This window comes from Sorghum bicolor, chromosome 5 (assembly GCF_000003195.3).
Source record: "Sorghum bicolor cultivar BTx623 chromosome 5, Sorghum_bicolor_NCBIv3, whole genome shotgun sequence".
NCBI classification, from domain to species: domain Eukaryota; kingdom Viridiplantae; phylum Streptophyta; class Magnoliopsida; order Poales; family Poaceae; genus Sorghum; species Sorghum bicolor.
The window spans coordinates 61596753-61617595 of NC_012874.2; the positions used below are offsets into that span (position 1 = coordinate 61596753).

The window sequence follows — 20843 nt, forward strand, 5'->3', positions numbered from 1 at the left end:
GCGGGAAAATTTGAAAAAATTATTTAGTGGAAATCGATGTCCTCTAACAATTAGCTTAAGAGAAGTGCCTAAAATCTATTTCCACTGGCGATTGTCTTAGCAAACCCCTAGCACCAGTGGAAATAGATTTTTCATAAGCGGTTCTCAGTTAACCGCGAGTGGAAAGATCCATTTCCACTGGGCCGCTAGCTCTTGCGGTTTAAGAAATACGTGTAGAAATGACTTACGAACCGCTTGTACAAAGCTTCATTATACTAGAACCCACCACAAATAATTTCTACGATGCTACTGCACACCAGACAAACATGTCTAGGCTGTCTCCAACAGGAGACTCATTTGGGAACCCAAACCTAAAATGGGTCTCCAACACAATACCTATAGTACCCATACAGAAGACCTATTTTGGGTATCAGGAGAGGCATAACCTAAATTTGAGTATCCTCTCTCCTCGAGACCCATTTGCAGATAGTGTTGTCTTTTAGGTCTTGTTGTTGGAGAAGACTAAAAATAGGTATGGAACCTTTTACCTGTAGTACTACCCAAAAGAACAAATGGATCTTGTATTTTGGGTAATAATTGTTGGAGATAGTAAATAGGACGGATCCCCACTAATGGATTCTCCTAGCTTCTCAGCCGACCACGTCACGAACCACCACAAATGATTTCCACGATGCAGCTGCACACCAGATGAATTATAAATGCATGCAGTTACTAAAATAATTATCTAGTGGTAATCAATTTTCACTAGCAGTTGCCTTAAGAGAATCGCTTATGAAAATCTATTTTCACTAACGGTTAATTATCTTACCAAACCGCCAGTGGAAATCGATTTCCACAGACGGTTCTCAGTTAATTGCTAGTGGAAAGATCTATTTCCACTGGCCACTAGCGCTGGTGGTTTAGAGAAATACATGTAGAAATGACTTACGAACAGCCTGTACAGAGCTTTATTGTACTAGAGCCCACCATAAACTGTTTCCACAATGTAGCCTAATTAATTTGTCATTAGCAACATATTATCGTAACACCATATTATCAAATCATAGATTAATTAGACTTAAAAATTTTATCTTGCAAATTATTCGTAATATGTGTAATTAATTATTTTTTAGTCTATATATTTAATGTGTCTAAATATCCGATATGATAAAAAAACGAATGGTTCAGTACTGCGTCTTTGGTTCCTCCGCCACCAGCCCACGACAAATGTAGAAACTGAACCATCCCTGCCTTCATTTTAAATGTGTACTGCTATGTGCTATCGTCGTCTTGGCAGCACGTCCACCAGGAGAACCACTTCTTCCTCTTCGCAGATCGCAATGGTGGTCACTGTGGCAGCAGCCCTGGCGTGGCAGAGAAGGATGAGACGCTCACGGAGGCCCCTCGCGTCTGGTCATGTTCGCGGAGTCAGCGGCTTAAGGCAACTTGCTGCCAGCGATCGATGCTCGCGGTTTGTGGAGCTTGCAGAGGCCCCTCGCTGCCGGCGGCGCTCCTGTGCTCTTCTCCAATAGGTCTGCGTCATCCTTCTTAACTCAGTTTCGACCTCGGTTTCTTCCATCCAACTCTCTCTCATACCTATGAAAGCTTTTCTAACTCTCAGATTCACAAGAGCGCTGTGCTGAATCCATGGCTGGGGCAGCCTACTAGGACAGATCATCCATGGTGGACACAATAGATCCATGGCGGGGTGAGCTAGACTACGACGCGCATGTGGATGAGGCAGTGAAGACAAATGTATCCATGTTCTGTAAAAAAAGTTTCTGTGTACTGTACAATAAATCTATACTCCCTCACTCTCTTTTTAATTGTCAGTTACGCTTTCAAAAAACAACTACCGACAATTATATATTAAAAAATATTAATATTTATAATACATAATTAGTATCATTAGAAAGATTTTGAATCTAGTTTTTTAACAAATTTATTTGAAGATACAAATGTTACATGTATTTATACAAATCGAGTCAAACTTGTGGCACGCACACCAACGACGACAATTAAAAAGAGACAGAGAGAGTATGTACGGCCTTATTTCCAAAAAAATTTTGGAAAACGACACTTTAACACTTTTGTTTTTATTTGACAAACATTGTCCAATCACGGAGTAACTAGTCTTAAAAGATTCGTCACACGATAGGCAAACTGTACAACTAGTTTTTATTTTTATCTATATTTAATGCTCCATGCATGTGCCGCAAGATTCGATGTGACGAAGAATTTTGAAAAGTTTTTGGTTTTTTGGGTGAACTAAACAAGGCCTAACTTATGGATGTCAAGTCAATGATGGTGTTTTCTTTTTCTCCTGCTTACAAGAATCCAGTACAAGAATTTATTCTATTTTTTTAGTTTAGCGCATTTCGTTTTTCTCCTGCTTCCTAGAATCCTATATTTTTGTATTTTCAATAGCAGTATCTAGTTTTAGTTGTCTGTTTGCGATCTATTACAAATCAAAGTATTATTAATTAATACTCATAATTATTTTCATATGTCTAAAGTAACTAGATAGATGTTCAGTCATATTATTCCTCATAAGGCTGTCTTCATATCCTGGTTTAAGAAGTGTTTACTATCTACCATTTTATAACTTTCATATTTCCTTCTGAACTTTGTATATGTATGTAATACCCGATTTTAAGGACAAAACCAGATATACACTATATATGAGTTTTGGAAATCAATTCTCATATATAGCTACAAATAAGGGGTAATATCAAAAGACAATGCATAAATATATAACGTACTTAGTATAAAAGAGATAACCTTTGATAACAAACAGCGGATAGACAACTCCAAACTTCGGGTATTAACTTCTCTCTACAGGATCCAACTGACTGGTTGATCACAAGCCTAAACTTCTCCTGAGGTTTGGGGGAAATAGCAAGAGTGAGTCCATGTCGAACTCCACAAGTATAGCAACTAGATTGTATAGCTCCCACAATCTCATGATCAATGTGACATAAATAATGTAAAGCATTAAATAATAAATAATGAGCATATTAACACACAAGAATCATCATCGTCGCAGCAAGAATCCTCAAGGCCGCTCCTGACCGTGAGCTCGGCTAGTATACTAGTTTTTAACCCTCTGCAGAGGTTGCACATCTTTACCCATGAGTCATGATTTACCCTTTCGCCCGAGGTGATCAGCCTCTTAACCCACTTCCAAGGAAGGTCGGCAGGGATCACTATGAAGCCTTTCAAAAGTTCGTCTAACATGTTAGGGCCGCAAGGTTTCCTTTGCGAGCAGATATAGATACCCCCCTTCCGAATGGCACAATGACGCGCAGCCTATACACATAGGGACAGGGGCTCGCACTATACCCGTGTCGGTTCAGCCCCTCCGCCCTTTCGGGTAACCTCTAACAAGCTAGAAAAGTTCTTCATACTGAGCTAAAGCCAGAGCCATTATAGCCCTCATGGTTGCACTGTTGTCCCGGTTATCACTTACAGATAAATCATCAAGTGGCTAAAAAGTCATTTTTATCATTTATTACTTAACATTAATCTAGTCACACGATCATGGTCACAGAATATAAAATCCAAATGCTATACTTGCCTTAATCCAATTGCTCTTGTTGTTCTTGCTAGTTGTCCAAATGCTGATCTTGATCACTGAAGCACTCTTATTCACCACGAATTGTTCACCATCTATTCTCGATCATCGATCATCAACACACAAACAATCGAAACCAAACATACATGAAGCAAACAAAGCTACAATTAGAACAGACACCAAACAATAGCAAAATAGTAAGAAACGTTTATAAAATGGTTTTACGCGTCACTACGATCACAAAAACGTGAGAAGCACTCTAATTGGAGCTACGACGAAAGAGAAATGACTATTTTAAAATTTACATGCTTCGTTGATTTCAATAGTTATATAAAATATCTATAAGATACTTTAGAGAAATACCTAGATTAAATTAAATTAAATTAAATTAAATTATATTTGAATTAGAAAATCAAGTTAAAACTAATAATATTTTATTTATAAATGTGGTTGTATAAATTAAGCAAATTAATCTCTAATTTTATAAAAAGAAGTAACGTGTGGAAATCTATTGGAATTGTGTATGATCATGTTCAAGCTAAGTAATTAAGGTTGAGAAACATGATTATGTTAGTAACTAATTATATTAATGATTACCAAAGTTCGACACCTATATGGCTTTTAGTTATAAAACTATAGTTGTATGCATATTAATCAAATTAATATTTAATTATAAGTATTCGGCATGGGAACCTTTGCTTCTAGATAGAAGATTACATTACTAAGCTTACAAACTTATCATCCTTGGCACTTGCTAACGTGTATTATTGGCATTCATGCACGTACGGTGCTATTCGCTTGAAGGTTTGCATCTGTTGTAGGAGGAAAATAAAAGACGAAAAGCAAAGCAGGCGGCTTGCCAGAAACAGCAGGTCAGCTGCAGCTATGGCCAACTGTCACACAAACACGGTCAGCGGTTCTATCCACGGCAGAAGGCATCGTAGGGAGGGAGGAGTAGGCAGCCTATGACGTATTGGAGAGAGCTGGCTGCTGGAGGTTGGGTCGTCTAACAACAAGATCAGTGATAACGCCGAGCTAGAACTAAGAAACGGAATTACGAAGACAGAAAGTTCCTCACCGGGCAGGGATAGAAGGGGTGGATCGCTGGTGACGGCGAGAGAAAAAAAAAACAACGACGTCGGGTCTTCACGTGGAGAAAAGTAGATTAGGCTTTCTGTAGCCACGGAAGCGCCGGTTGATTCCGAGAAGACGAACAATGGCAACTCGTACCGCACGGCCATCAACGCCATATATGAAGACTTCTTATACGAGGACTTCTCCAGGGTAGTTTTGGTATGCTTAACTCAAGGAATTGGTACGTATATATAGGGAGAAAAACTCCTCACCTCCATGTCACTAGCGATATGGTACTAATCAATGTTACACACTTCATCTTTATTAGTAGGCCTAGTTAATTATTAAAGCCCTCTAGTAAATAAATATATGGGCCTATGAGATCATGGGTTGAGCGTTGGGGTAAAATGAAAGATTTATTAATTTCGAAATTAATTATTTTTGTAAATAAAATATTTCTAGAAATGTCTAGAATTATTATTTAAGTCATGAAAAATATTTCGAAAGCTCTGAAAATTCGAAGAAAATTCTCAGAGACACTATGAAACATGAGACACTCAAATAAAGTATTTGAAACTCATGATAAGATTATTTGGAGCATCTCAAAATTAGATTATGCTCACAGTCAAATGGGAACAAGTTCCAGAAAAGTGCTGAAATAATTCCTGGTAAGTTTTTAGAGATTGATTGATGGACGAGGAACTAAAAGAAGTGCTTTGAGTGATAAAGAAAATATTTTAGGAAGGTCCTAATAAAAATTTGAGCTTAGAAACAAGGAATTTGGTTGTAGATAAAAGATAAATATGTGCCGAATAAGGAAGATCGATCTACTAAACGTATTTTAAATATTTTTCTTACTATCAACACATAAAGGAGCAACAAGCATCACATCAAAACATATGCACCAGCATGTATGCATAATAATATTGCTAAGCCTTATGATAATTTTTAATTTAATGAAAAATATTATTTTTCCTATATTTTCATGAGCACAAAAATACAAATTAAATAATTTTATCTATATTTCAAAAGGAGTAAATTTTAGGGTGTTACAAATCTACCCCCCTTAAGATGAATCTCGTCCTCGAGATTCGGAAGACGGTTATCAAAGAGACGTAGATTTTGAATCTTGTTCACTTTCTTGAGTAATTATATCTTCATAGCATTGATTCCACTCTCTTACTCCAAGTAGCCTCTCAAGTATTCCTAAAATATTGACGAGACACCTAGTGTAGCAGGTACGATCCTTCTTTAAACTTATTTCTCCTATCCTTTTTAGACGCTACACATCATATAGTCTTTTAAATTAGCTGTACCGAGTCTCTTGATCCAAGGTTAGTTTCATCACTAAGTTCCAATTATCGGTACCTTTATTACAGTTAAGTTGCTTCACTCTCACACTATACATACAACTCTGTAGACTTTGGTGTCATCTGATCCTCATACACAACTCTTAATCCATGAGTATCAGTAATGACATAAACCTCCATTGGTATTAGCACACTCCAAATAGAATGATATCTTGAAACAAACCAACATACCAAGCACTTGATGTCCTTGTAGATGTTCGAGTTATTAACCACTTCTTCTCCTTGTAGTTCTTTAATTGGGCTACCCCCTTAAAAAAAAGTCAACTAAGGGACCAAGAAAGGTAGCTTCCATACTTTCCAGACAGGTTAACTAACATTGAGAACCTCTGACATTCCAAAGAACTTATGTGCAATAGAGCAAACAGGTATCCTGAAATTTTCTCGCGATATGAAAAACACCAGCGTAGTAAAATGGACATAACTCTTATTCTGTGAATCCAATAGAGTTGTGGTTTATACCGTTAGAAAACTTATGAAATTCCCAGCAACTTTCCTGTAGAAGACCTCCTTAGGTTCTGTCTTTAAGCTCAGGTAAAAAACAACCAAACTTAATATCCATCCTGAAAATGTCTCAGCAAAGGTGCAGCAGCTTCCAGAAGTTATATCCCGAGCTACTTAACTCATCTGGAGATGATCCTTACATATTTGAAAAGCTTAGAAAATCCTCTACAACTTTCGTATACAACTTTTTCCTAGATTCTGATGTTAAGGTATCTGAAAATAGGGAATACCAGATCTGTCTAGATTTTGAAACGGAACAGAAACATCCAGGTGTAAATATCATATCTCAGGTTCTACTTATCCAAATAAGTTCCAGCTTATACCGTTGGAAAGCTTAGCAAATTCTCTACAACTTTTCTATAGAACACTTTTCCAAATTCTATAGTTATATATGTCTAAACAGTAAGCAACCGAAACTGGTCCAGATTCTTGACAGCATATTTGTATCATCTTGTGATTTTTGTAACTTCTAAACCATAATAGCTATGAGGGTGCTTCTTGCGGTCAGGGAAAGATCTTGAAGTCTAGTTGTTACCAGAAAAAGTTGATAGACTTTGCACGATCAAAACTTGAGATACTCCAGAATCATCGTAGACTGCTCCAGAAATCAGCAGGGGATAGAAACAAGATATAACCAAACCCAACTACTTATTTCATTAATCCTTACGCCTTAGGCCTATAAACTAATGAAATTGTGAAGAAATCCCACAAGATCATTGCACTCATTACAAAGATCCAAATCAAGCATAAGCATAATGACAAACCAACAAGGCATTAAAGTTTCATACTTCAAACATTGACTCAACTTGCGATACTATCGTTCTCTTCCTGTTAAGGGTAAAGATCCTAAAACTTATATTTCAAAGACGCAAGAAGGTGGTAAGAAAAGGTTCTAAAAGCATACCAAATCAAGGAGTGAAGGTGAGAACAAGTACTTTTAAAACAAGCAACAAGGTAGAGACAAATAGCAAGGATAGAGATATAGTATGGATGAAAATACCAAGGTTTATAGAGCAAGGATTTTATGACAATTCCAAAACTTTAAGACGACCAATTTCTAACTAGGCTTGCGTCCTACAGTCAGCATTGCTTTGATACCACTTTGTAATACCCGATTTTAAGGACAAAACCAGATATACACTATATATGAGTTTTGGAAATCAATTCTCATATATAGCTACAAATAAGGGGTAATATCAAAAGACAATGCATAAATGTATAACGTACTTAGTATAAAAGAGATAACCTTTGATAACAAACAGCGGATAGACAACTCCAAACTTCGGGTATTAACTTCTCTCTACAGGATCCAACTGACTGGTTGATCACAAGCCTAAACTTCTCCTGAGGTTTGGGGGAAATAGCAAGAGTGAGTCCATGTCGAACTCCACAAGTATAGCAACTAGATTGTATAGCTCCCACAATCTCATGATCAATGTGACATAAATAATGTAAAGCATTAAATAATAAATAATGAGCATATTAACACACAAGAATCATCATCGTCGCAGCAAGAATCCCCAAGGCCGCTCCTGACCGTGAGCTCGGCTAGTATACTAGTTTTTAACCCTCTGCAGAGGTTGCACATCTTTACCCATGAGTCATGATTTACCCTTTCGCCCGAGGTGATCAGCCTCTTAACCCACTTCCAAGGAAGGTCGGCAGGGATCACTATGAAGCCTTTCAAAAGTTCGTCTAACATGTTAGGGCCGCAAGGTTTCCTTTGCGAGCAGATATAGATACCCCCCTTCCGAATGGCACAATGACGCGCAGCCTATACACATAGGGACAGGGGCTCGCACTATACCCGTGTCGGTTCAGCCCCTCCGCCCTTTCGGGTAACCTCTAACAAGCTAGAAAAGTTCTTCATACTGAGCTAAAGCCAGAGCCATTATAGCCCTCATGGTTGCACTGTTGTCCCGGTTATCACTTACAGATAAATCATCAAGTGGCTAAAAAGTCATTTTTATCATTTATTACTTAACATTAATCTAGTCACACGATCATGGTCACAGAATATAAAATCCAAATGCTATACTTGCCTTAATCCAATTGCTCTTGTTGTTCTTGCTAGTTGTCCAAATGCTGATCTTGATCACTGAAGCACTCTTATTCACCACGAATTGTTCACCATCTATTCTCGATCATCGATCATCAACACACAAACAATCGAAACCAAACATACATGAAGCAAACAAAGCTACAATTAGAACAGACACCAAACAATAGCAAAATAGTAAGAAACGTTTATAAAATGGTTTTACGCGTCACTACGATCACAAAAACGTGAGAAGCACTCTAATTGGAGCTACGACGAAAGAGAAATGACTATTTTAAAATTTACATGCTTCGTTGATTTCAATAGTTATATAAAATATCTATAAGATACTTTAGAGAAATACCTAGATTAAATTAAATTAAATTAAATTAAATTATATTTGAATTAGAAAATCAAGTTAAAACTAATAATATTTTATTTATAAATGTGGTTGTATAAATTAAGCAAATTAATCTCTAATTTTATAAAAAGAAGTAACGTGTGGAAATCTATTGGAATTGTGTATGATCATGTTCAAGCTAAGTAATTAAGGTTGAGAAACATGATTATGTTAGTAACTAATTATATTAATGATTACCAAAGTTCGACACCTATATGGCTTTTAGTTATAAAACTATAGTTGTATGCATATTAATCAAATTAATATTTAATTATAAGTATTCGGCATGGGAACCTTTGCTTCTAGATAGAAGATTACATTACTAAGCTTACAAACTTATCATCCTTGGCACTTGCTAACGTGTATTATTGGCATTCATGCACGTACGGTGCTATTCGCTTGAAGGTTTGCATCTGTTGTAGGAGGAAAATAAAAGACGAAAAGCAAAGCAGGCGGCTTGCCAGAAACAGCAGGTCAGCTGCAGCTATGGCCAACTGTCACACAAACACGGTCAGCGGTTCTATCCACGGCAGAAGGCATCGTAGGGAGGGAGGAGTAGGCAGCCTATGACGTATTGGAGAGAGCTGGCTGCTGGAGGTTGGGTCGTCTAACAACAAGATCAGTGATAACGCCGAGCTAGAACTAAGAAACGGAATTACGAAGACAGAAAGTTCCTCACCGGGCAGGGATAGAAGGGGTGGATCGCTGGTGACGGCGAGAGAAAAAAAAAACAACGACGTCGGGTCTTCACGTGGAGAAAAGTAGATTAGGCTTTCTGTAGCCACGGAAGCGCCGGTTGATTCCGAGAAGACGAACAATGGCAACTCGTACCGCACGGCCATCAACGCCATATATGAAGACTTCTTATACGAGGACTTCTCCAGGGTAGTTTTGGTATGCTTAACTCAAGGAATTGGTACGTATATATAGGGAGAAAAACTCCTCACCTCCATGTCACTAGCGATATGGTACTAATCAATGTTACACACTTCATCTTTATTAGTAGGCCTAGTTAATTATTAAAGCCCTCTAGTAAATAAATATATGGGCCTATGAGATCATGGGTTGAGCGTTGGGGTAAAATGAAAGATTTATTAATTTCGAAATTAATTATTTTTGTAAATAAAATATTTCTAGAAATGTCTAGAATTATTATTTAAGTCATGAAAAATATTTCGAAAGCTCTGAAAATTCGAAGAAAATTCTCAGAGACACTATGAAACATGAGACACTCAAATAAAGTATTTGAAACTCATGATAAGATTATTTGGAGCATCTCAAAATTAGATTATGCTCACAGTCAAATGGGAACAAGTTCCAGAAAAGTGCTGAAATAATTCCTGGTAAGTTTTTAGAGATTGATTGATGGACGAGGAACTAAAAGAAGTGCTTTGAGTGATAAAGAAAATATTTTAGGAAGGTCCTAATAAAAATTTGAGCTTAGAAACAAGGAATTTGGTTGTAGATAAAAGATAAATATGTGCCGAATAAGGAAGATCGATCTACTAAACGTATTTTAAATATTTTTCTTACTATCAACACATAAAGGAGCAACAAGCATCACATCAAAACATATGCACCAGCATGTATGCATAATAATATTGCTAAGCCTTATGATAATTTTTAATTTAATGAAAAATATTATTTTTCCTATATTTTCATGAGCACAAAAATACAAATTAAATAATTTTATCTATATTTCAAAAGGAGTAAATTTTAGGGTGTTACAATGTATCATGAAATGCGTTATGTTTCATCAAATGTTCAAATATAGATACGACCATGCATAGCCATGGTTTTAATTAATATAAGAATTGTTTACTATTTGCAATTTTATAAGTTCCATATATTTCCTTCTGGCCTTTGTATATGTATCATTATCAATGCACTATTGTTTCATCAAATGTTCAGATAGATATACGACGATACAAAACTCTGTAGCAACGCACTAGGTATTATCTAGTTGTTTTTAATTTACTACTACTGTGGAATCTTGAAAGCAACTTCTTGTAGTTGCGTGTTGCATGCCGGCCAGTTTCCAGCACCATTGCCAGTTCAGTTTTGGAAATTGGCCAGTCCACAGTCTTATATATACCTATGGGGACGCTATTGGTTACTGTATGTTTTCTTTTTCTGGCTTGTCACTTTTTCCTGATAAGAAAAAACCTTGACTCTTAACCAGACTACTAACTCGACTACCTGGGGATCAAAAGGAAACAACCCTCAACCTTCCAAGCAACAACAGAGTTTTAGAAAGGACAAAACATTGCCGAGATCAGATTGATCATCTAGTCACGACGCTTTCTTGCTAGTCACTCGGTACACACATTATGTTTGTGTAGAGTAATACAGTATACTGGAACAAAATACATAAGCATGTAACCAACAAAAAGAATCATCTTATTGAGTTCGAATCAAACAGTTGCTTGGGTTACACTGCTTAATTTTTGCAGCAGCATTCCCATTTAGCATCCGGTCTCTCGATACAGTAGCTTTTCTTGCGTTTAAAGCCGTTTGCCTCGCACATGTTCTCGCAGTCATAAGTCAGACAGAATCTGTTATTGTAAGGGTAGCACGTATCGGGCTTTCCCTTTGCCATTGGAGACGACAACTCAGACAAACTACATGGTTGAGATGACAGTGCCGGCGGTGGCGGTTCCGGTGACCAATGGTGATGATGGTGTGACATCTCAGACAAACGGCGTGGTGGTGACAACGGCACAGATGGTGGAGGTGGTAACCCGTGGTGATGATGGTGGTGCGTTGTCTCAAACAAGCCGCGTGGTGGTGATGATGGCGCTGGTGGTGTTGGTGGCGACTTGTGGTGATGATGGTGCGACATCTCAGACAAACTGCGTGTTGGTGACAACGACACTGCCGGCGGTGGTGGTGACTTATGGTGATGCTGGTGTGGCACCTCAAGCAAACTGCGTGGTGGGGATAATGGCACTGGCGGAGGCGGAGGTGACGCGTGATGATGATGGTGGGACTTCTCTGACAAACTGCGTGGTGGTGATGTACGTGGTGGTGGCGGTGTCATAGGCCTGTGGGGATGATGAGGCGGCCTTCGTGGGCCTGGTCTTGGCCTACACATGCAAACAAACATTATAGAATAGTCAAAACAAGTTGATTTGTATTCCCTCTAGTTCAAATTTGTTTCCTCAAATTAGTCTATTTTTTTTACAAAAAATGTACCAACATCTAATATATCAAATCGGTTTTCAAAATTTCAATGGACATGTGTTGATAGTGTTAATGTTTTTTTGCCAAAAATATGGTCAAAATTATAGTAATTTGACTTAGCTCAAAGCCAAAGCAAGCTATTATTATTTTGAACTGAGGGAGTAATATCTAACATTGCGAAGTAAAAGTAATGATCTCTATCTACATAGACATATACCTTGGCATGATGGAGAGGTTGAACAAATGATCAGAAGTATCAAGAGAAAAGTACTTGTCAGGTGTGCATTCCTCGTTGTCTTGCATTTTGTGAATGCCATGAGATGAGAGGACTATATTACTCTCTCCTTTCTCCCTATATGTTTTTCTTGTTTTGCTTTCTTCAGTGACGAGGAGAGGTGCACTTTGCATCTGTATTTGTCTTTCTATGTCACTTTGCAAGTGCTTATATAGAAAACACAAAACCTTAACAAGCAATCATTGTGAAAATATATCTATTTCTACATTAATGCTTCCATCTATCTATGTGTATGTCTCTTTGTCTATCTATCTATCTATCTATCTATCTATCTATCTATCTATCTATCTATCTATCTTCTGCATTCATAATATGACCTGAGCCAAATTTGAGTGTCAACATATCTATCTATCTATCTATCTATCTATCTATCTATCTATCTATCTATCTATCTATCTATCTATCTATCTATCTATCTATCGTCTATCTATCTATCTATATGTTTGTATACCTAATTAAATGGTAATCTATCTATCTATCTATCTATCTATCTATCTATCTATCTATCTATCTATCTATCTATCTATCTATTGTATAATCGGTCGTGGTCGTGGCCATGCCTAATTGTATTGCCTCCCCACAGCCTGACACGGCCTTGAAGACACCCGGCAACCCAAGGGAAGAGAGCGACGGGAGAAAGGGAACATGTTCTCTGGCCGGTGTAGATTTTTACCGTAAAAATAATATGCCAAGAAACATTTGGATATTGTATGACACACTTTTAATATTGCAAGCAAACATGACTTGTACATAATAAGAGACACCATCGGAATGGTTTCAGCACGAACGTATGATGTTTATCGTTAACTTGTTATAGTTATATTATGGCTCTATTTGACACAGCTTAACTTCACTAGTAAAGCTGTTTTTTTAAAAAATAGCTTGATAAGCACCTTTCTAAATGAAGCTAAGCTATTTTAGAAAAAGTGTTTGGTAAAATAGCTTCACCAACTACTTCTTGTATAGATGGGAGAAAAAAATGAGGAAGAAAGCTGCAATAAGCTACTTTTTTCAGCTTTATTTCATTTATGTTTTTGTGAGAGGATAAGAAAAACAGCTTCATTCATAAAGCTGTTTTAGAAACAAGTATTTAGAAAAAAAAAACAGCTCACAACAGTTCATGAAGTGTTGTAATCTGTACCCTATATCCCATCAGGCTCTTCGGTGGAGCTTCTCAAGCTTTCAGCTTCGCCTCTTAATACACTGTTCATATAAGTATTCGTAGAGTTTTTTTGTTTCTCTCACGTTCTCAGCAAGCCAGTGAAACCACTATCTTTTTTGCTAGACCGACTTTGGCTAGCTTCTCTAGATACTATAACACTAAGCCAAAGCTAGATGAAGCTCCACCAAAGAGGCCCTAAAACAATCCGATGGCTTTACAAGACCCAAACATAAGTGCCACTGTAAAAGTATCAGCACACACCAACTCCAGCTAGTAAACTTTCCAATAACTTGTTTCCCAATTTATTACACAAAACATGAGATTTTATCTTGCAGGTTGAACATATTTTGGACACCCTCACATGTGCACACAACGATAGCAATAGTTGCTTCCTTCTCACGAAAGACAACAACAATTGCTGCCATTTGAGATTTGACAAAACCAAATAACTGTATCTGACTGAATGATCAACTCATCGTACTGCTTCCAGATAGCAATATTAATTATGTCGGAACCAGCTAATGAGCTAGGGCCCAGCTGCTGTAGCAGTAGTCTTGGCGAGGCTCCAGCAGTGCAGGACGCTGCCAGCGACGTCAAAGAAGGCGAGGTGGGCCTCCGTCTTGCTCAGCCGCATCGACATAAACCCTTGCCCATCATAGAGGAACTCCACTTTGTCCGGGGTGGTCTTGAACTTGCCAGCCCATGCCCTCGACCCACCGCCGCTCGTCAGAAGCTGAAGAGGACTGCAAATATTTTCGTTGTTTTAGAACATAACAACAACAACGAAGCAAAAGTTGCTGTGGACATGGAAAAGAACAGACTCTGGTTCTGGTTTTCTTTTGTTATTACTGGTTCCAATGGCAAATGGCCAAGTTCAGGGTGTTCAGTGAACAAGAAAGCTTTGCATGACATGTGAATTAATTCTGAACTTAATTTGATATTTAATATATTGTCTAAGTCATCTTTTTCCCGTGGAACTGATGATTAGATGGATGAGATGATTATATGCGTGCATGTGAAACTTCAATGCTAGTTATCATTGCTGGCTCTCTGATAGAGAACCGGCACCTATAGTCAACTATCAGTCCTGACTAATAAAAGCCGGTTTAGAAACTGACACTGACAGATACCGTTTTTGGGGACCGGCACAGATGAACCTTTCACGTAGTATACTGGGGAAACTCTGTTTACTCTTCTCGCCCACTTAGGCTAGCTTGAGTTTAGAAGCATTACATACCCGTTTCATTACTCAATGGACAGTGATCTAGCTACTGAGAGATGATGGGTACCTGTCTCTGCTGCTGACGCGCTGCAGACAGTGGTCATGGCCATTCACGTACATGTCAACACCGTGTGTCTGCAAGCGTTGTAGTAGTGGCATGGGGAAACAAGAATATGATGCAGTTTCACAGTTCATGTTAATGGCTAAGCACTACTATAAGTAGTCAAGATTATAATATAATAAAGCTGAGAAGATAACGCCATTGTGAAAATACCTGGAGGACCGGGAGAAGTATCTCCTTGAGTTCAGTGTTGTTGCCATGGCCGCAGGCGCTGCTGATAGGGTGGTGACCGACGACGATCTTCCACGCAGCCTTGGATGTGGTCAGTCCATACTTCAAGTCCTGACAACAGACGTCATTATATATTAGTTGGATCAAGAAATCAGAACATTCTGCTTATAATACCACCATAATCACAAGTAGACGATCGACATGAGTTATCATCTGATCCATGTAATTGACATATAGTTCACTTGGTATATACATTGAGGAGATTTGCGATGTAGGTGTCGCGAGGAGCGACACCTCTCCAGTCGAACTTGGAGTTGTTCCAGTAGTGGAGGATGAACGGCGTCGTGTCAATGAGGAAGAAATCCGCAATTCCTTTGTTGAAAATAAAAGTACACCCACAAATGAAAATTTTGCTTTAGAATAAGTGAGAGTAGAATATCTGTATTTCTTTGCTATTGTAGATACGTGTGTATTTCGTGGTCATTCATTTGCTGACCTGAGTTGACAATGAAGGACTTTGCGATGACGGTGTATCGGCTATCCACCTTGCGAATGGCAGGGTCGAGCTGCGCGAGCGCATTTCCCGTGTAGTCATGGTTGCCAAGGACTGAAACCATTTCATGGAAAATTGATTAGTGTCACTTATTATTCAGCTCCTTAATTGGCATCCATTTGTGTGTGAGTCGGATGTATATAATACTGTTGCATTACCGAGGTACCAAGGCTTCTGAAGGCTCTTGGCAGTGTAGATGTTGGAGAAAGACTCCTTGAAGAGTGGGTCGCTCGTGTTGGCAATGCCGTCGTCGTAGATGTTGTCGCCAGTGGAGATAACGAAGTCGATGTCCAGCTTCTCCCCCGCCACTCCCATCTACGTACAGCAAGAACAAAAAAGGAGTAGTTTAAAGCATCCACCTACTTAATTGGGATGATTATTGTAGCACTGTTGTGTTACTTGTAAGTTTGAAACAATAATTGGGGTTTTGCATGCTCCTGTCTTATATATAGGGCCGACATAACTGCTTCAACCGAAGAACAGTATGATCCTATTCCTAGCTACCGTACAAACTGTCGATAATGAGGAGATATTGTATGCAATGTTTGCACACTTTCGGCTACTTATGACCGACGTGCATGCATGCAATTAAGCACCTCAAAAGAAATGTCTTTGTCTAGTAGGTTCAGCGTTTAATTACGCAAGAACGATGATATGATATACAGGAATGGTCTCCATGTGATGATTATGCAGTCTAGGACGTTGTAACCGACGAGATGCAACAACCAATATTCTTTCAATGTTTTAAATGTGTTTTGGACAAGTTCTGAAGCATTGGATCTTTCACCATATCCAATATTTTGGGGTTCGTCGTTGGATTCGGCATAAGGACAGTATTTTGCCTCTGGCATTCAAGGGAAGTCATTTGGAAATATGACCATGGAAGAATCTGGATAGGACATTATGTATTTTTTTCTATTTTAGATTTTTTTCATGTGTAATGTGGGGATGTATTGTACCAAGATTTAATATAAATCCCCCTTCCCTTCACAAAAAATAGAAATTAAGTTTGCATTATTGAACCTATGACACGAACCCTAGTAAGCTAGCTGGCTGCCCATGTGTACAATTATTATTCTAACTAATCATTCGGACAATTATCAATCTATACTGCATTTATCCGGCTACCAAAATCAAATACAGCTTACTGTAGACAACACGTTAGTTGCGTAAGGTGATGTGTAACTAATTCAATTGCGCGCGGGTGCTAGCTCTAACAACTTTTCCGTAATTCATACGAAGATACACATATATAGCAAATGAATGTGTAGCAAGTAGAAAAAAATCTAAATAGATGTCAAATTAACATTGTGTATTAATAGAGAAATTATTTGTAAATATGAATCTCAAGCTGCAACCACTTTTTGTTTATAGCATAGACATTTAATATCTGTGAGAGGGAGAGTATTGTTATTTCTTATGTCGTCACTGAAGGTAATTTGTGAGAGGGGGAGTATTGTTATTTCTTATGTCTCTGAAGATAATTAATTGATTTTTGTTAAGTGTCTACGAGAGCCAGCATAAAATAGTATAGAAGGGCTTCATGCGTATAGTGACAAAAAGACGAGGGGTTTGAGTCCCATGCAAACCCATGGGTGTCTCACCAGAAAAAATGGCATGACTTGCAGCGGTAGGATCCTCTAGGTAGTGTTTCATTTTCTCTCATCCACGACGATCACTACTGGAAACGTGTATTGCCCTGTCGGTGCAAAAACCGACATGACAAATTTTCATGTTTGTACAAAAACCGCACAGAAATATTTGTCACTCACAGGGCAATTCATGTTTCCAGTAGATCCCAATATCTTTTAGAAGTATATGTAGTCAGCTCAAATAAATGTGCGAGTTGGCCGGGCAAATTTCACTTTTCAGTCCAAAACCGACTTGACATCAGATCATGGGCCAACCATTAACAATCATGACGAAAGGATCATAGGAGATACGTCTAAATTGTAAGTCACACTCACTACAGCACCTTTACCGAATGCCTATTGGTTTAGCGAGTGCTAAAAATCGGGCACTCACCAAAGGACTTCTTTGCCGAGTGCCTGGCCACGTGGCATTCGTCAAAGAAATGCACTTGGTAAAATCGTATTTGCCGAGTGCCTGACACTTGGCAAAGAAAAGCACTCGACAAACCGGCCTCTTTGCCGAGTGCCAAACACTCGACAAAGAACGACACTCGGCAAAGAAGGCCCGAGCCTAACGGTATCTATGGCCGTCACCTTTGTCGAGTGCCCGCCGCCTGGCACTCGGCAAAAAACCAATCTTTGCCCAGTGCTAGGGCTAGCACTCAGCCAAGATTTTTTTTTATTTTGGCCACCAAAATTTTTTGCAGCTTTCACATATCACCATGGTCAACATGTTCAAATTTGTCACTTTTTCATAACTTTTTGTTATATTTTTTTGACTTTATTTTGTTTTCTTGATTTTTCCCATAAGAGGCAAGTTTGAACTGTGGATACATCGAATAACGGATTTCAATGATTCAAAAAATATTATTCTTGTTCTTGAATGTTTGTTTAGGCCAAATCCAAAAACTGACATGAAGTTTCGATCAACGCGCTCTTGGCCTCCAAATTACTTGTGGGCGGTTTTTTTAATTTTACAAAATGCAAACGAATTCTGAAAATCATGAAACTTAGCGAGATGTCGTTACATCTAATGCATATGCCATGGAAAAAATTTGAAAAAGTTTTGAGCACGTTATTACGTACGATGCTCACAAACCAGTACATCTCCATATGTGATACTTTGCCGAGTGCTGCTTGCACTCGGCAAAGCCAGTGTATCTAGTAGTGACTAGCTTTCTAGATAAATAACTTTTTTTATGTAACTAGATATAACATATATAATATCTAGGTGCATAACAAATTAAAAGCGATGCACCAATAAGAACAACTGAAAGAACTTACAATTTAGAACTTGAGAGAGAGTATATAAAAGCAGATCCTATATATAGGTTTCATAGAAGCTGAATCGATCATTGGCATTTTTGTCGTGTGTTCCAATAATGAGTGCAGTGCAGGTAGAGTCGTTAGTGGTACGTGGTGCACACGTACGTACCCGAGCAACAAATTAACTGAAGCAGGTTTCTATGCAAGACCATGTCTTACCACGCATCAGTGGACCACGACGACGACATGCATTGCATGCATGCATGAGAGAGAGTTCCATTAACGGTTTTGTAACTACTGTACCTGCTGGGCAACCAAGGTCTGGTTGAACTGTCCACGGCGGCCCCAGTCGCCGACGGCGAGGATGGCGAGTGACCCGTCAGCCTTGGTGGGCGCGTGCTCCACCCGTGGCAGCGCGGCGTCCGCCGGCGACGCCAGAAGCAACGCCGACGCCGCCGCGCCGGCAACGACGACGAGGAAACTCAGTCGGAGCTGATGATCAGCATGAGCTGGAGCCATGGCTACTAGAGGAATGCAGCAGAGAGAGAAGCACTGCATGCAAGAGCCGTGGTAGTACGAGTGTATGTATGTGCCTGTCGTCTCCCGGCCCAATCGTGACGAGCTAGCTCTCATGCATTTATAGGCACGTTTGTTGGCGCGAGACCTATAATATAATTGGAGCAGCTGGTCCGTTGCATTGCATGGTGTGTGTGCGAGCGTGGTCGCTGTTGTGTACTGCTCACGGCATTGAATCACGGTTGGTGAGGAGCAACCGATCCACGTACGGAAAACCATGCATGGCTTTGATTTTCTTTGAATTGCAATTAACGTTGCTAGTTCGGGTGAAGCCTTTGCTACAATCAATCATTGGTGAGATTATCACTGTGGAGGTTTTTCCAGAGAGAGTGCAGTACGGAAAGTAACCATCGCAGCTAGTTGAAGGAAAAAGCGTGATGGCGCCAGAACAACGTGATTCTTTTCGTGCAATTTAACGTACATCTAGTGATGATCGAGGGCACGCATTATTGTATTCTATCAACCCTATTAATTCACCAACATAAACATTACTACACCTACACGATATAACCTCTCCCACTGAGATGGTTCACCTTCACTCACCTTAAAAATTGTACCTAGAAAAATAACATCATACAAATCAACGATCCAGATTGCTTCTCAGCCTTCTCTCTCCTTAGGAAAGCCAAGATCAACGATTCCAGAATCGGTAATGCTCTAATTAAGACGTCCGGAACGGACGGACACCTCATTAGCTCTCGCCCGCACCTGCCTGTTCCTTGCGGCCCCTTCCCGCACCCGCTTGTTCCTTCTGCCACCTTCATGCGCCGCGGCATCTTCACACCCGCGTGCCACGATGCTCCTCTATTGTGCTGCACCTCCGCCCTCCCCCCCTCCTCCGGCTCCAGTGTGGAGGTGGCCCCGGCGTGAGCGTGAGCTGTGATGCACACGGTCAACCCCAGCGACCCTTTCCTCTTCTCCGAGCGGTCACCCCTGGCCTCAACATTACGCGGGGATGGGCGCAACTCCGACGTGGCCGCAGATCCGGTGGCTCCTTCACCCACATCGGCGTCCTACTCCAACCACCTCGGGCGGTTCCTTCACCCACCCCGGTGGCGCCCCTTCCCTCACACCGGCATCCTCCCCCACCGGTAGCCTCCAATACCCACAGATTTGATGGCCATGGCACTACCCGCGCTAGGGATTTCTCTCCCACCTTATGCTGCAATTGTATGTTTTAGTTGTTTCAGAAGGTTCATAGGTATTGCAGTTGAATTATATGGATGTTGTAAAAGTAGATCGGGGGATGTGGTATGTTGCAATTGTTTTCTGAGACATGTCGCAATAGTATGTTTGAGTGTTCCAAATGTCCAAGCGTTTTTTATATGGATATTGTATATGTTCCACATATCTGTTGCAACATTATGTTCCAAAATATTTTTTCTGTTCCAGTTTTCTGTTGCAGCAAGTGTTTTCAAGTTGAAAGTGTCCTTTTTTTTAGATGTTGCATATGTGTTTCACATATGTTGCAACTACATGTTCTAGATGTTTCATCCGTTTAAGATGTTTGTTGCACTCAGGTTTCATATTGCACAAGTTTCAAGTTGTTTTGAGAGTTAGGGGCCATCGAGGATTAGGGAGCGGCGAGCCGGTGGACGTGGCACGTGGCATGCTTAGAGGCCATCGTCAGGGGACACGACGGGGTAGGGGTGCTCCTGCAGGGATGGGGAATGGGATGAGGTGCGGGGGCATGGGGGGCAACGTGCGAGCGTGTTGAGCGTGCAAGT

The 20843-nt window shown here is 39.6% G+C and overlaps 2 protein-coding genes across 2 annotated transcripts; both read right to left on the reverse strand.

Moving 5' to 3' along the window:
- LOC110435977 (extensin-2-like) lies at positions 11316–12519 on the reverse strand. Its single transcript, XM_021462105.1, has 3 exons — positions 12337–12519; positions 12002–12022; positions 11316–11930 (listed from the first exon to the last, which is right to left on the reverse strand). Exons 1-3 carry the CDS (start codon positions 12434–12436, stop codon positions 11377–11379), a joined length of 675 nt encoding a protein of 224 aa, XP_021317780.1. The 5' UTR covers positions 12437–12519; the 3' UTR covers positions 11316–11376.
- Positions 13811–19151, reverse strand: LOC8057025 (purple acid phosphatase 4). The gene is made up of 7 exons (XM_002450881.2): positions 18844–19151; positions 15802–15958; positions 15587–15697; positions 15344–15462; positions 15073–15201; positions 14866–14933; positions 13811–14319 (listed from the first exon to the last, which is right to left on the reverse strand). The coding sequence occupies exons 1-7, from the start codon at positions 19096–19098 to the stop codon at positions 14103–14105; spliced, it is 1056 nt and encodes a 351-aa protein (XP_002450926.1). The 5' UTR covers positions 19099–19151; the 3' UTR covers positions 13811–14102.